The sequence below is a fragment of the Mauremys reevesii genome, linkage group 7 (assembly GCF_016161935.1).
Source record: "Mauremys reevesii isolate NIE-2019 linkage group 7, ASM1616193v1, whole genome shotgun sequence".
Taxonomy (NCBI): domain Eukaryota; kingdom Metazoa; phylum Chordata; order Testudines; family Geoemydidae; genus Mauremys; species Mauremys reevesii.
The window spans coordinates 46,498,282-46,515,726 of record NC_052629.1 but is presented as its reverse complement, the minus strand read 5'-3'; the positions used below and the strand labels follow the sequence as shown (position 1 = coordinate 46,515,726).

At 40.3% G+C, this 17,445-nt stretch overlaps 1 protein-coding gene across 19 annotated transcripts in view; it reads right to left on the bottom strand.

The window, feature by feature from the left end:
- JMJD1C (jumonji domain containing 1C) overlaps positions 1-17,445 on the bottom strand; it is a 332,141-nt gene that overhangs the window by 68,671 nt on the left and 246,025 nt on the right. For all 19 annotated transcript variants that reach the window (XR_005583114.1, XR_005583113.1, XM_039482607.1 and 16 more), the window contains 6 exons: positions 13,639-13,763; positions 12,485-12,628; positions 12,171-12,363; positions 10,398-12,082; positions 4,322-4,494; positions 1,677-3,886 (listed from right to left, as the gene is read on the bottom strand). Coding sequence is in view for 17 of the 19 variants with exons in the window: in XM_039482607.1 (XP_039338541.1) it covers positions 1,677-3,886; positions 4,322-4,494; positions 10,398-12,082; positions 12,171-12,363; positions 12,485-12,628; positions 13,639-13,763 (4,530 nt within the window). In the remaining 2 variants the exon portion in view is untranslated. The remainder of the gene's footprint in view (positions 1-1,676; positions 3,887-4,321; positions 4,495-10,397; positions 12,083-12,170; positions 12,364-12,484; positions 12,629-13,638; positions 13,764-17,445) is intronic.

Sequence of the window (17,445 nt, the reverse complement as noted above, 5' to 3'; positions counted from 1 at the left end):
GTGCCTCAGTTCCCCATCTATAAAATAGGGATAATACTACTCCCCACCTCACAGTCTTGTTGCACAAATAAATACATTAAGGACTGTGAAGACTCAGATAATAATGTAACACGGTCCATGTAAATACCCAAAATGGATAGATATTAATATCAAATACTAATCTGTTAGAAAGAACAATGAGGAGGAGGATGAAGATGATGACAGGAAGGAACAAGACCTACTATTGCTCAGCCTCCCCACCCCTGAAATCACAGGAAACTGATGCTATAGGATATGTCCATATTTTAATGCATAATACTCTGTGCTACAGGGGAAGGTAATTCTTTAAGTCCCCAGCTATCTTGCAGATAAAATACTAGATAAAATACCAAAGGACTCTCCAGTTAAGCCATCTAATCCATGCCCCTACATGAGTACACGATTGTCCTCTACACCAAACCCATAAATGTTATCTCCTTACAGTAGGAGGATCATCCAGCACTAGTTCAATGTGTGACTAAATGTGAGATTCAACTTCAGGTCCTGAATTAGTAAAAACTGAGTAAGATTTAGAAAAAAACTTGAACATTACATTGTCTTTGATCCTCCCCTTCGTAAAAAGATTAAAATTAAAGACAAAAGAAGTAGACCAAGTACTGTACCAGCACTTGATCCAGTCCAGAGTATCTCCTACAGGTTGCAGAACTGGCAGCACTTAACACAAATTAAAACTCAAACAATTACAGAATCTTTCAATAATATAAGGTTGTGAAACTGAGAAACCAAGAAATTCAGATAAAGATTAAAATCCATCCTTTGTACCAGCTTAATAAAAATCTTATGAAATGTGATTTAACGGGGAATTTCACACTAGACAAATGTTGTAAGAAACTGACCATTTTTTTCTTAAATAAGAAATATTAGACATTCATAAAAAATAAGAAGATACATTTTCTTTCAAACATTTTACTTAAATAAAGTCTTTCCTGCTTCTAGACCAGTTTCTATTTCCTGCAAAGTTTAGTCGCAATCCAGTATCTGTGACAATACCACACCATCCGAGACAAATTCCAAGTTTATTCTTCATTCCCTTAGATTGCAGCGGTGGTACCGCAGTAGGAGGGGCTCTCTCACACTTCTCTCTAAAGTACCTTTTTTTACCCTAAATGTAAAGTCACATCAACAGAGTGCCCTGAAGAAACTGCCCTTAGTCTTCTTGTCAGAGGAAGAAATAAGGTCTGGCAATAAAAATGACCCCTCAAATGGAAGCCCACCACCCCAAAAATACAGATGTTCACATTGTCTTGGGCTGAAGTTTTTATTCATTTTTAAAAATTGGTATGACTGACCCAAGCGTGACTGCAAACATACTGGTGTTGACACTTTATGACAGAGCATGTGTACAACAGTTTGTTTACTTTAAATTGAGAGGCTTATTTACATGTTCAAACCAAGAAATAGTTTGTGCTAATACATATATACATAACAAAAGATGAATTTCTCAAATTAAGACATTACAGATGGGGTCAGAATTGGTGAATCTGCAGGCCTACCAACCTCTGACACTACCCCTTTAAGCTCTATTCTCATTCATGTATTATCATATCACAAACCCTCCATTTATTAATAGTATTGTAATTCACAAACGTCCATCTATTTTCTTATCTTTTCTAATTCAGATCAACTGATATACTTACTGCTGTTACTGCTACTCTGTAACTTCATCTTGCTTCTTTCTTTGGCACTCCTGCTAAGAACACCATTGGGTTTTACTTCTTCCTCTGTATCACCCTTTTTCTTTTGCAAATCATTTTGTTTCTTTTTGTAAGTTGGCTTAGGCTGCCGTTTAGTCCTTTGCTCTGACTTGCTCTCACTTTCATCAGAGTCTCCACATTCAGAGCCAGATTCGTAAGTCCTTTTTGCTTTTCTTCTTGTATGTTTATCTTCTTTCACAAATTTATCTGCTAGGATTGTACTTTCTATGTTATTTTGTAAATCATTAGATGTAGAAGCTATTAAATTGACAGTACATGGCTTAATAATTTCTGATACACTGTTCCCTGAATTCTCTTTTTTATTAGTGTTTTTATCTTCTTCTGAATGTCTAGTAAGCCAAGCCTTTTTCAGTTTTGTGTGGTAGTTCGGCTGACTTGTCTGGGAAGCTTGCCCATTGCCTACACAGTTGGCTTTGTTTATTGTATTGCAGACGATAGTACTGTCTAGGGAAATGGAGGCTGGAAATGTCTGATTTTTCACAGCATTGGACTCAGTTTCACTGGCACTACTACTTTTAAACTGAGCTGCAGCCAATGCTGCCTTGTGCTTTTTCAAATGGATAAAATCAGTTGGGCCAGAAAATCCAGAGTTGGGCTGAATGGCACTTCTTGTCTTGCCACTGGTTGGTGTAACTGCAGCTGTGGTACTGACCTTGCTTTCTTGTGTCTGTGCCACTACCTGACTTACTGTTCCAGAGGAGGTACATTCCAGTGGTGTGCAGGCCAAAACTGTGTTTGATAAAGAATAAGTCACTTCTGAACTACCCCAGCTTGAAACACTGGTAGTTGTGGCCGCAGATGTGGTTACATCTGTTTTGGTACTGCACATTATAGTTGTGGTAGGTGTGACAGAACTGGGAATGCTGCCTTCTGACACAGCCGGAAAGTTCTTTTCATAATGTGTGTGTGTAGTGTCTGAGTTCATATTTGGCAGAATTATTCTTCCAGTGTCTCTGGATTCCACTGGTTTTAGGCAATCTGGTTGATTTGTCCCAGTTGAAGATCTTTCATTAATTCGATCTTTGGAAGCTGACTGCATTACTGGCATACTATCATATTTTATACTAGAAGGTGGACGTACAATGACAGATGCTGTGGCAGACTGCGATTTTCCACTGGTTCGCTCAACATGCCATTCAACTTTTTCATTGTTTGGGGCATTATTAGATTTCCAAATATCTGATAAATTCTGCTCAGAAGTGCTCTTGTACATTGTTTGCGCTTCCTTAGGTTCAGGTACTAAAGTTGGTGGTTTTTGTAATTCTTGGGTTTTGCCACCAGCATTAACTGGCTGCACTGGTGTTAGGGTTGGAGGTGAAAGGCTGCTATAGCTGCTTTCCTTTCTCTCCAGGTTTTGATGAACTGGAGGGTGAAACACTGGTGCTCTGTGTAAGGCAGGCATACTTCGGAGAGTATTTGAAGATGAAACTGACAACTGAGTAGGGCTTCTGCAGTCATTTCTAAAAGAATTTAGAGAGTGAGATGTCATTTGATGGGAAGGTTGCTCTGTTATCTTGCTTACTGAACCTTCACCCTCTGGTTGATGCTTAATCAAAGGTGGAGGTTTTGAAAGAGATGAAATAAAAGAAGTGAGAGACTGGGGATTAGCTGCTGTTGAAGGACAACTATTCTGTTTATCGACATACAAACTTGAAACTTCCTTAGATGGGTAGGACCTTGGTGGTTCATTCACTACACTGTTTGACAAGGTGGTGAAATAGTTACTTTGCGGCAAACTCTGTGGTGCTGAATGCTTGATTTTATAAAGTTCTGATACAGAACGCTCTGGTTCTTTGTCATGTTTTACTGCATAGCTTTTGGGGCTAGAAGATGATAATGGTGTTACTCTAGAATAATTCTCTCTCTCACCCTCAAGAGCCTTGATTTTAGCAGTAAAAGGAGCAACTTCAATACTCTCTTGAAGTATCCGTCTATGTTCTTCTTTATATTTGCTTAGTCGCTCTCCTGTCTCTTGAGGTGGCTTCTGCAATTGACTCAACATTGGGTCCACAAAATGTCTGTGCAAATGACTCTCTTTTGCAGTCTGTGTTCTGCTGTGTTCCAGATCAGTCTTCACTGGTGCAGTTGTAACAGAACGTAAAGGTTCAATAAATGCTTTCCTCTCCAATTCTCTGTATGAAAAAAGTTAAAACAGATTAAATTTTGTTACAAACATACTACAATATGCTAACAGAATTTAAGGGGCCTATTCTTCAACTCTCAAACAAAATTATCTATTAACACAAAATAAAGCTGATGAATTTCTTTATTCTGGGTAAAATTTTCAAAGGCTTCTATGTGACTTAGGAACTTAAGTCCCATTGAAAGTCTATGTGCCTCAGTTTTAAAATGGGATTTAGGGACCTAAGCCACTTCAGCGCTTTTGAAAATTTGACTTATTATTTGAGAGCATATTTTGTCACACTTTTACATATGTCATGTCATGCATTTTTACAAGTGAATTGGAATGAAGGTAAATGAAAACACAAGCTACTGAACTTCACAGTCTCATACTGTAAACATTAGATTATACATCAGTTTAATTATTTAGACAATGGAGAACTTACTCTTTGTGACGATCTACTATATTTTTGGACAATGGTGGACTAGAATGTGTTGTCAATTTGAGTGGCCGATGCGGATCTGCACTGGATGGTCTTACAGGAATGTGACTCAGTAACCCAAGACTGTCAGCTGAGGTCACAGGGGTGGGTTGGTGTAACCAAGGGCTGGGAGTATTCTGTTAACAGCAACAAAACCAGACTTCAAAGTTATCACAGGAACCCAAGCACAGCAACATCATCATACCTTTTTTTAAAATCTTACCAACAAACAAAGTAAGTTATATACTTTCCCAGTACAAATCATACACTTTTTTCCCCAAGTTTTTTAGGCTTATTTGGATAGAGTAGGGATATTTGAGTATGCCATTGACTTGGTTTATAGCATATGAAAATGTTTACATTTTCCACATGTATTCTGAGATAGGTTTGATTCTCAAATACCTAGCCTGATCATTTTACTTCTACAATTTCAACTCAGGGCCTCTCTTTTAACAACTTTAAACAACAACTGGTGTTTAATAGAGTACAAGTTCAATTATTAATCTGTTGAATGATTAGTGTTGAAATATTTTCTTTAAAAATAAATAAGGTTTAATATTTCTTGGGAATATCTTTCAACTGTAAATATAAAACAAATGAAAGAATAAGCATTCCCTTTTCTTACTATTTTTCTTCATTCTACAAATGATTAACTATGGATAAGCCTAGGCAACCTGTTATATTTAGCTGAATTGTTTTACACAACTCAATCACACAATTAGTACAGTACTATTAAAACTACAAACTATGTTAAGGAAATCTTAACGTTGCATAGCTAAGTATTCAAAAGTTAGGAAATACAAAATTTAAGGGTGAATGTACAATTTTAACTCTACCTCCTAGCTTGAATGCATTATGATAATCTTTATTTGAAAACTAGTGTAGGCTGTTTTAAATGAAGTTGATAACTTATGTAAGTTAATGTAAAATTAATGATGATGTGTTACCTTGAAGACAGAAGTGTCTATGATAGAAACCTTTTTATATTGAAATATAGCATAAGATGGCATAATTAACAATTGTATCATAATGCACACAAGGGAGTTAAATTTGCATGTGAAACCTTAAGTCTCACTTCCTGACTTTGAGCACTTCACTATGAAACCCAAAAGATGTTTTAACATAGTAAAGTTTTTGAGGAAATCAAAAAAGGTTGCTGGGGCCTAATTTCCCTGTAAGCTGCGCAGTTGTGAAGCAGCCTATTTAGCATCACACAGGCGCTCAGGGAACCCGCCTGAGGACCTGCCCTGGCCAGGAGGAGGGGCACCTCTCCCCTGGCCACAACCTAGCCCAGCCCCCAACCTGCTACAACCAGGGGCACCCCCTCTCCCAGCCCCAACTCTGCCGCAGCCGGGGCACCCAAACCTGTCACGGTGCCCCTCCCCAAATTCTGCTGCAGCCCGGACCTTCTGTGGCCGGGGCACCCCCCCCCTCAGCCCAAACCTGCCATGGCACCTTTCCCCCGGCCTGGTCCTGCCAGGGCCAGGCCGCCTAGCTTGTGGCCCCAGTCCTGGAGCTGCCACGCCACATAAAGGCTCCTCTCCTCGACCCCCAAGCCCAGGTGCTGCTGTGTGGAGACTGAGTTGGGGGAGTCCTCTCTCTCTGGCATAGCCCCAGAGCACCCTACTGCACCCCAAACCCTTCATTCCTGGCCCCACCCCAGAGACCGCACCCCCAGCACCCAACTGTCTGCCCCAGCCCTGAGCCCCTCATCCCCAGCCCCACCCCATCACATCACCTCCATATTGGTGCACATAACAAAATTCACTCTGCACATGGGTGGGGAAAATTAGAGGGAACACGGGCTTGGGCTGTAACTAGAAGACAACAGTCAGCACAAAACAATTGCTGTATATCAGTATAATTAAGAAACTAAATACCTGCAGAACAACAGATTTCAGAGGCCTAAGTGAAATGAGTTTATTCTTCCACACCTTCATTATAGGTGGAGCTGACAGAGACACCTACAGTTCAGACTGCCTACCTCTTTCTCTCATGAGGCCATTTTTTAACTGCTTATGACTTGGCCAAACTTTAATCACTTGACATTTTCCAGCCAGGTGTCTGCCTCAGACTGAACTATTTGGAAAAAGGCTCAGCTACAATGGTTCATTTCTAAGAATGTGTGTCAGAAAAAGGAAAATGTTTTGCCCATGTTAAAATATCTTTACATAATCACTGGGAAGTTCTAGCACCTACATGTTGTGAGGCAGGAACTTAAACTTTGGTAGGGAGGTTGCCTTATTGTTAGGGAACTGCCTTTTGCTATCCCTGTGAAAAGCAAAATTAGACTGTATCACAAGCCTCTGAAAATCAGTTTGTTCAACGGAAATTTAATAAAAACTGGAAGCATTGCTCTCCAAAGGTTTCAATTGAACTGAGCATGATCCTACATGCCAACTGAACTGAGCATGCTCCTGAGCAAGCCTTTTCACGCAATTGCTACACTTGGTTGCCAGGGGACACTGTAGCATCAGTCACTGAACTGACTAGTGATGCTGTTGAAACCATCTCAATCCTTCCTCTGCTAGCACTCAGGAAGCATGAAGGAGAAGAAATAATCAGTCTGATTATTGCAAAGTGGTGAGGAGCAGATGAGAAAGAAGGGAGAGGTGCCAGGGATATGTCTCAATAGGAGACAAGGAGAAGAGGGATAGAAGCCAGGGGTGTACATGGACAGGAAAAGAGGGGGACAGTGAGGAACACAGGTGGACAAAGGCCAAAGAGTTTATAACCACTGGAGCACACTTCCCTACAGAACCTGGAACAGAACCAGAATTTCTTGAGTCTCAACATTCCTCTGCTATCTACCAAACAGCTGTGAAATCCACTGGCAAAATGAGTGTATTATCCCCGTAACAATATAAGAACATAAGAATGGCCATACTGGGTTAGACTAATGGTCCATCTAGCCTAGTATCCTGTCTTCCAACAGTGGCCAGTGCCAGATGCTTCAGAAGCAATGAACAGATTAGGACAATTATTGAGTGATTCATCTAGTCCCAGCTTCTGGCAATGAGAGGTTGAGAGGCATCAAGAGCATGGGGTTGCATCCCTGACCATCTTGGCTAACAGTCATTGATGGATAGGGTGACCAGATAGCAAGTGTAAAAAATAGGGACAGAGGGTGGGGAATATCTGGACTGTCCCGACCCTATTGACGGACCTACCCTCCATGAATTTATCGAATTCTTTTTCGAACCCAATTATACTTTGGGCCTTCACAACATCCCCTGGCAGTGAGTTCCACAAGCTGACTGCGTTGCGTGAAGAAGCACGTCATTTTGTTTTAAACCTGCTGCCTATTTCATTGGGTGACCTTCTGTTCTTGTGTTATGTGAAGGGGTAAATAAGATTTCCTTATTCTCTTTCCCCACATCAGTCGTGATTTTACAGACCTCTAGCATATCCCCCCATAATCATCTCTGTTCTAAGATGAACAATCCCAGTCTTTTTACCTTTTCCTCAAATGGAACCTGTTTCATACCCCTAATCATTTTTGCTGCCCTTGTCTGTACTTTTTCCAACTCTAATATATCTTTTTGGAAATGAACCAACAAGAACTGCACAGAGTATTCAAGGAGGTAGCATACTATGGATTTATATAGCGATATTATGGTATTTTCTGTCTCATCATCTATCCTTTTCCTAATGGTTTTTGACTACTGCTGCACATTGAGCAGATGTTTTCAGAGAACTATCCATGATGACTCCCAGATCTCATTCTTGAGTGGTAACAACTAATTTAGACCCATCATTTTTATGTATAGTTGGGATTATGGTTTCCAATATGCATTACTTTGCACCGATCAATATTGAATTTAATCTGCTATTTTGCTGCCCATTCACCTGGTTTTGTGAGACACATTTGTAATGCTTTTCAGTCAATTTTGGCCTTAACTCTCTTGAGCAATTTTGTATCATCTGCAAACTTCGTCATCTCACTGTTTACTTCCTTTTCCAGATCATTTATGAGTATATTTAATGGCACTCATCCCAGTACAGATCCTTGAGAGATTCCGTTATTTACCTCTCTCCACTGTGAAAACTGACCATTTATTCCTTCCCTCTTATCCCATGACTGCTTACTTTGCCTAGAAGCCTTTGGTGTGGGACCTGGTCAAAGGATTTCTGAAAGTCCAAGTACACCTCTACCCCGATATGCTGCGACCCGATATAACGCGGGTTCGCATACAATGCAGTAAAGCTCTGACACCCTACTCTGAGCAGCGTGTTAAGGGTGCCGGGCCAGGCTGGGGGGGTTTGATAAGGGGCCGAGTTTCTTGGGGGCGGCCAAGGGCTCCCCCCTCCCAGGGCCTGGGGGCAGGAACTGTGGGAGGGCACTTTTGGGGGCCCCGCAGTCCCAGAGTGGCCCGGGGGATTAGCGGGGGGGCTGGGAGCAGCCCGCTCTGCTTCCCTCACCCTGGCCCCAGCCGTGTCACTCAGGGGAGGGAGCTTGGGGGAAGGGATCCCCCCAGCACTCACCAGCAGTGGCGGAAGCAGAACAGCCCGGCCCCAGCCCGCTCCACTCTGCCAGGTGAGTGCAGGACTTTTCCCCAGCCGCCCCCCAGCAACACGGCTGGGGTCGGGGCAAGGAAAGCGTAGCGGGCTGGGGCCGCGTTGTTCCGCTTCCCGCCGCAGATAAGTGTGGGGGGGGGAGGGGCATCCTTTCCCCAACCTCCCCGCACTCACCGACGGCGGGAAGCGGAGCACCACGGCTGGGAGCTGGCAGAGTGGAGTGGACTGGGGCCGGGCTGCTCCGCTTCCCGCCGCTGCCAGTGAGTGCCTGTCAGAGGGCGGGGAGGGATGGATAGGGGTTGGAGCAGTCAGGGGATGGGGGGTTGGGTAGGGGGGTGGGGTCCTGGGGGTGATTAGGGACGGAGGTCTCTGGAGGGGGTGGTCAGGGAACAAGGAACTGGGAAGGTGGTGGGGAGGGGGGCAAAGCAAGTTTGATTTAATGCGGTCTCACCTATAATGCAGTGAGATTTTTTGTCTCCCGAGGACCGCGTTATATCGGGGTAGAGGTGTATACTATATCCAGGGCACACTATCCCTGGGAGAGATGAAGCCAAGGGCAGACTCAGAGTCTGCTCTGCAACCAATAGGGAATGAGATGCCATTCCCTGGGAGCTCAGGAGAGGCAAGAAGCCATTTTGGAACAGTCTGCAGCAAGCCAGGGAAAGCCACACCAGCTGTGTGAGGGGCTGGTGACTCCCAGGTCTGCATGCAGGGTTCCCCCTGAGAACTGGCCTCTGGGGACCTGAAAGCAAGATCCCTCAAACTTGACCCCTTCCCTCCCCAGGGTGACTCCCAGTTTGTAGAGTTTTGTTGGGAAAAGTTTCCTCAGCCAGGTTGAGGAACCAAATGGACAGGGGGCACTATATGTTTCTGTAGCCTCAATAATCTCTCTGAGCATTTCACAATCACCGTCACCATTCTGGTCAGGTGGCCAGTACTACATTCCTACTGTCTCATTATTCAAGCATGGAATTGTTTAAAGATTGTTTAAAGTCTTTCTAGTATATGGTCCCTATAGTGAATTGCTACCAGATACACGATTAACTTCCAGTGGTAAAGTTTTGTGCTGTGGATCTACAGGTCCTAACCTTACTGATGACCCAATATAGTTCCATAAGATGAAATGTTTATATCTTCAATTTGTATTTTAAAAACCATAGGAAGTTATGTACAACTCCTGCCCTCTCCTCTCCACACCCCCTCCCCAAACAGCTGTGTTAAAAGTCAGTTAAAATTACAAAGTCAAGCATGCAAAAGCTAGAAAAGGCCAGAATTAAGGTTGCCAATGCCATCTTAGTTTGGTCCCCCTGTTCATGTGCATTATGAAACAGTCATCTTACCGGAACACTCATACGCTCTTGGCAAAACTGCACAGAAGAAAAAAAAACCATTTTCATGGAAAATGGACAATTGCTGGGAAATGGGCTAACAATTATTTTTGTAACCCAGCGCACTTGCACATAGAGGCCAGTGACCTTAAAGTACTATTAAAAGTAATAATAAAGAAAGCAGAATCACTTACCCTTCTTAAAGAAGCCTCAGCATTAACAGGAGTTTCTGGATGGACCCATTTAGAGGAGGGTAGACCAAGTCCTGAGTAAGCATGTGTTCCATTTGGATACTGCCAAATAATTGGATAAAGTCCTATCTGATTATATGAAGCAGAAGGATGAGCTTGTCCAAGAAGATGTGGAGACTGGTGCTGTAACATCTGCTGCTGCTGGTGTGCTAATGCCAAATGGCTTAAGCTGCTGGCATGAGCAGTTTCTAGTCGTGGATGGCCACCTAATAAGGAAGCTGTAGGCACTCCAGGTAACACTGCAGGAAGTAGATGAGGGTGATGAACAGAATGGTGAGATGCAGTACTAAGAGGATGAGTGTTAATAGCAGATAATGGAGTCTGATTTGAAGACCCAGTTAATAGATGGGGTGCACCACTTAATGCAGGATGATGGGTGTTCGGATTTAAACAGGTTCTGTGGGATGAGGAATGAAGAGGATAATTATGCTGATGTAAGTAAGGTGAAATGTGATTAGTTCCTGTTTCTTGACCAATAAGAGTGGGATCCCTGTATACTGTGAAATGTTCATTCTTGTCAATAATAAGAGGACTTTTAGTAGCTTCTAAAGCACTAACTCTAGCTGGAACTGGATGAAAACTAGACCTAGGCATATCATGCTCAGTTTTATTTGCTGACCTTGATACTCCAGTAACATGGCTGGTCTGATAACTAACCTTTGACTTCACAGTATCAGGAGATTGGGTGAGTTTAGGCTTAACATCAGGTGAAGAATTTGACTTTGTTTTAGGATGATCAACTGAAGTACTAGATTTTGACTTCATAGCATCAGGGGCTGGACTTCGTTTATGTAGTTTACCCTCTTCAGCTAATGAAACTACATTTAATGAAGACACAAATGAGCCATGCTGAACTTTTTCTTTTTCAGGATTTAAATGTTCATTTACTGTCGTTTTCATAATCCCAGACTGTATCAAATCCATTTTACTGACAACATTGCTAATCCAACTCTGATCAGTTTCTTGTTTTCTTACTTCTAGAAAATTTACATTTGTAAATTGATGTTTTAAATTGCTGCCACAAGACACTATTTTCTGAAGTGTTTGCAAACCAAAGGTACTTGCAGCATTTTCCTGGCTCTCCTCATCAGAATTGTTTTCATTAGTTGCATCAACACCACATTTTGGTGTAGGAGGCCTGGGTACAAACTGCTCATTTGTTAACAATTCCATAGTATGCCGATTTTCTACACTGCACTCTTGAACATGTGCATCACTGGCACTCTGACCATGAAATTTCAGCTGCTCTGCTGGATGGCGTGAATTTTTTTCTTGTAGGTCTAATTCAGCTGACTTCGGTGTTTCTGCATCTTGATGATTTTTATCTGCTTGTATTTCATCCCATGGAGACTGCCTATCTATTAGTGTCTGTTCCTCTACCCTCTCACTACTCTGGGAGTTTCCTCCTTCTCCATTTATGTTTGAAGTGTTCTTGCTTTTCAACTCATTCTCTGAATTTTGCTCTGATGAAGAATCTGTTAATCTTTTATTTGAATTTTCTGAGTCACTGCTCTCAGAGTAGTCAGAGATATTGTCTGTCCGCAATCTTTTCATACTTAGTTTCTTTTCGTCCTCTTCGGGTTTTCTTCTTTTACTAATAAAGTGTTTATTTTTACTTTTGGGATTTTCTGTAGAAGAGAAAGAAATTATAATTGTATTTTTAGTCAGGTACAGTTTTAAGAATTTCTCTCCCTCCCCTTCCAAAACTGCTCCTACCTCCTCGACCTATATAATCATATTTTTCTTCCTTCATCTTCTCCTCGTCAGGCATGCTGCTATCTGAGCCTTTCCTTTTATTTGGACGAGCATTCCGTTGTTGATGGTGCTGGTGAGAATTCTGTTTTGGTGCTGCAGTTTGGGAATTCATGGCTGGTCTGGGACTATTTGCTTGAGCACGTGTATAATGCCCCTAAATGTAATCAAATAATTAATACACCAAACATGATCCTAATTAATCTGTTTAAATACAGATATTCAACATTTACAATAAACCAAAACATCACTTAAGTAAAAAGAGAAAGTATATCTACGTGGGCTGTGTTGCTGTTCTGGTTGGAACGAGACCTGCGACGTGATGTGATGCCAATATTTTCACCTTTCAACAAAGAGTGAACAACATCATCTAGAAAGGTCATCTGAACCATAGAAGGATCAACATTCTGTGGTTCTAACACCTGGTTTATTAAAAGAAGAAGAAATCCATAATTAACAGTTTTTTAGACAGTCTACCCTATATTTCCTACATCAGTGTTTGTGCAAATATATAGTTCATTTGGTACACTGAAAAAGTATCCAAAGGAAAACCCTAGTTGATCTTGACAAGCTAGCCTGCTGTAGGACTTCAGTGACATGGGGAAGCAGCAAAACCCAAGCATTACCATTTTGTGTTCAAGTTAACAGTTTTATTAGACCACTATTACATTTTTCCCCCAAGCTGATAATGATAAACTGAAAAGCCATCAAACTCTTCTTAGAAGATGACCATTAAGCAATTTTTTAAAAACTGAATACAATCTGGCTATAAAGAGAAGAGGGAAGTAACTGGTGAAAGAGAATGGCAAAATGCAGAGCTAAACGACAGATTCATATCAAGAAATTTGCAAGTTAATTATAAAGAATTTGAACATTAAGTTAGACCTAAATTTGCATGCTGACATTTGATTTTGTTGGTCACTTCAAGGAAGACAAGTCATTTACTATATTAACACTAAGTTAATACTCCCAGGTTTCTCTTGGAATACAATTCTCCATTTTTCCATGAAAATATTTGTTTTAAACTTTTAGGAATAGCAGCAACTGCAACTGAAAGCTACTACAATAAATGCTTAATATCACATTACTCAAAGAGATTTTTAACTGCTTGTGAAAAAGTTATAATTACCAGAGTGACAGGAGACAAATTCGAAGCAGAGTCGATATTAAAGACTGATTCCTGGTTCTAGATTACTTCATTTCAAGCACTTCAATAATCAGGTAATGATTATATAAGAGAACCTAAAATCTTAGACGGATTTATTGCTTAAATGCATATTGTTTAAACACCACTTTCAGACTAATAAGAGATATACTTGTACCCATTTGAAGTGAACAGCATAATAAATCTACCACCACCACAACACTTTAAAAAATATCAAACATTTACGCTGGGCATAAAACTTTTCTGAATAAGGGTCATAATATTTACCTGGTCATTCATAACAATCATAGTGCGGGTGAAAAGATCATGATGAGTAATTATACCAGTGAACCACTGGGTGGCAGAATCCTGTCTGTATACTCTCACCCTATATCCGTTTAAGGAATATGGACCTTTAAAAGGAAAACGTTACAGAAAAACACTGAGAAATTCATCCAAAAATTTTTTTTTCATCATGTAGCATTTATAATACAATGCACAGGGAATGAGTAACAAACCAGATGTGTATCTAGCACACTGGCCAGCCTGTGCATTTTACTTCTGATTCAAAAAGACATTTTGGAATGCTTGGGAATGTTTAACATGATTTAGTGATTCTAACGTCAATTATGCTAATGTTTCCAAACAAGAGTTTTCTTATCTTACTAACTCCTGCTGCATCTGTAATGACAAATCATGAAAAAAAAAAAAAAGAACCACAAAAGGTATAAAAGAGTAAGCTGAAAGGCAAGAGTGTGTGTCAGCAGATTATACAAACGCTGTTGAACAGGCTGATCACATGCTTAGATGCTTTTTCAGGAGAAAATTTAGATCTCCGTGTTTGGGTTCTGCAGCTGCCAAGTTTGTCCATCACTGACCACAAAGTTTACTTCCACTGAGGTAGTTCAGAAAAGCAAAGTGGCCCAACCTCTTCTAGTGGCCCCATAACAAGCTGCAAAAAGACGGAAAGAATTGTGTTCTATTTTAAATGAATGATTTAACGGTATATTTCAGGGAGATGAAATTCCAGATTCATAGACAGAGGCAGAAATTGTACTCATTCCTAGAGAAGGAAAAGATCTTTCCAGTTGTGTATCATAAGACCTATTTCTTAATTAATGTGAATGCTAAAACTTATGCCAAGCTGCTAACAAAAAAGACTGAGTGTCATTTTGCTCAAATAGTTTCACCCAGACCAGTCTCAGCTAATTGCTGGCAGGCATCTATCTGATAATCTCAGAAGAACTCTGAATTTAATCTACAATGTTAATTCTCACAATTCTTTCTGTGCGCTTCTTTCTCTGGATGTTGAGAAAGCCTTTGACCAGCTGGAGTGGGAGTACTTCAGACAGATTTTAGTAAAGTTTGGTTTTGGGAATCAGTTTTGTAGAGGCATATTGGTCTTGTATACTGATCCTTAAGCATCTGCTTTGGTTAATAGCCATCAATCATTTGTCTTTTAATTTGTCTAGGAAATGACACAGGGTTGCCCTTATCCCCCTTGTTGGTTGCTTTTGCAATAAAGCCATTTGCAAATAAATGTGAGAAAATGCACTTAGTAAAGGGCATCAAGACATTCTGGATTAGAACAGAAAATAGATTGTACGCTGAGGATGTCCTGTTATATTTGGAGGATACAAAAGTCCCATTAAAATTATAGAATAACTGATTTTGGAATGTGGTCAAGTATCAGGGATCAAAATAAACTATGATAAATCTGAAATTTTAGGATTTAATAGCCCCAGAAAGGTCAAAAACCATTGTCAGCTACATACATTTCAATGGGTAAAGAAATCTTTGAATATTAAAGAATAAATACTGGTGGAGAGAAAAAAATAATTACTCTCCACAGTGGAGTAAAATCAGAAAAGACTTGGAAGAATGGAACAAATATGAAATTCATTGGCTAGGCAGGGTAGCTTTGATAAAAATGAATGTCCTCCCAAGGTTATTTTTGTTTCAGTGCATCCCTGTCGGTTTCTCTGACATGACATTAAAAATATGGCATGATGAGCTATTAAAGTTCATATGGAGTCATAAAAGTCAAAGGGTGAGTTCTAAAGTTCTGTATAAGCCTATAAAAAGAGGTGAACTAGCGTACCGTAATTTGACTTATTGTTATTATGCACAACAATTACAAGATGTGATCAGCTGGATTAATGACAGACCATCCGAACTCTGGGTAAAACCTGAATATGACTGGAGCCCAAATACAACTATTTATAGTAACTGTTTCATTAAAAAGAAATGTAGGCAACCAAAATAAAATAAATAAATAAAATCACCCATTCATCCAGAACACGTTAGCAGCCTTGGACAAATTTGTCAAATTCCTTTCACTGAGGCCCCTCATCCTTAACTACAGTATTTTAATTAATAATTAGGCATTTACGCCTGGGAAATATCTAAGTGATTATGCATTGTGGGTAAAAGCTGAGCTTACTCAGTTTGGACAGCTGTTCCTGCAACCTGATTTGAAATCAGGTCAAGAGATATGTAATAATGTAAAGATGAAGTTCCCATATTTGTCACATTTACAAGTCAAACATTTTTTGTGAAATCTGAATAAAAGACAGCTCTATCTAGACCTTTCATCACCTGTGAGGAGTTGATCCAGCAGCAAGCTGGAACAAAAAGGTTTAATTTTGAAGAGATGTATCATTTTGATTAAAAAGAGATGTTGATAAGAAAACAACCCAGATGAAAAGATGGGATAGGGATTTGGACAAAGGAACTGAGCTGAATAAGTGGTCTGTACATGTGAATGGGGATACACATCTTCAGTTTGGGTGGTTCAAAGAATTTTTTTTTGTAATCAACTGCTGTATAGATGGCATTTGATGCCACATTTTTGCTACTAGGGAGCACTCTGTTGGAGGGGTTGCAGGAAATGGGGACCATAATCTCAAATGTGATTTAGATGATTTGGGGAGGATATTATTAAAGAGATTTATTTTGTGACAAAATGCTGGCTTTGTAGAGACCCCTGATCTGCTTACTTAATGCTCCAATAAAAGACCTACATTTTAAACAGAAAAATAATTTCTTTTTATTTAAGACATTGTATTGCACACGATTGGAAAAATGTGACTTTTCCTGCTATGGACCTGTGGTACAGTAAGATAAGGCCTGTCCTTGTAATGGAAAAGCTTTCACACCAAGTATGCACACAAGAGAAATGCCCCAAAGTAAGAAGGTATTTAGAAATTTGGTGACTCTTTTTAGTGTACACAGAGGAAGGCTCCCCAGCCAGCAAAGCAGAACTTTTTGCCAGGTTCTTTGACTATTAACCTGACCCTGAATAAGTAATGTACAATGTAGTCTATTCTAACATTTTATTGTAACTTTACCTTAATTAAAAAAAAGAATTGTGCTCTAGTTTTAAAAAGTGTAACCTTGTTAAAGAAATCTTAAACACTGTCCTTTAAAAGTATATGAACAGTATATGAACAAATTCAAGTCCAAAAGAAGGCTACATACACAACATAGATGAGACAGCTCAGCATCGTCATCCTTCAGCATTACAAATCATGAGACTTGCCTTCTGCTTTCTGAGATTGTAGGGTTCATGTTTTCAATCGTTTTCCCACAACCATGCGCATTAGAAACGTGCTCCACTCACTTTCATTATCTCTGGGCAGGTCTACACTTAAAATGCTGTAGTAGTGCAGCTGCACCACTGTTGTGCTTCAGTGAAGACACTATTATGCCAATGGGAGAGCTTCTCCCACTGGCATATTTAATCCACGTCTGAGAGAGAGGGAAAAGCCTTCCCGTCGACACAGTTGTCTACTGCATCGGTTAGGTCGGTACAACTGGGTCGCTCAGGGGTGTGGATTTTTCACACCCGAGTGACCTAGTTATACCAATGTACGTTTATAGTCTATAGCTGGCCTCTCTCTCTTCACTAAGGTATCTGAATTTGTCATAAACATTAATTTACCTTCTACAATGTCTCTGACAGAGGAAGGGGTGGTTTTAACCCTATTTTGCAGCTAGGGAGTTGAGGCATGAAAATAAGGATCAATGTTTCCACAATTTTGGGAGCTCAATTTGAGACTTCTAGGACCTGATTTTTAAAAGTACTTAGCATTA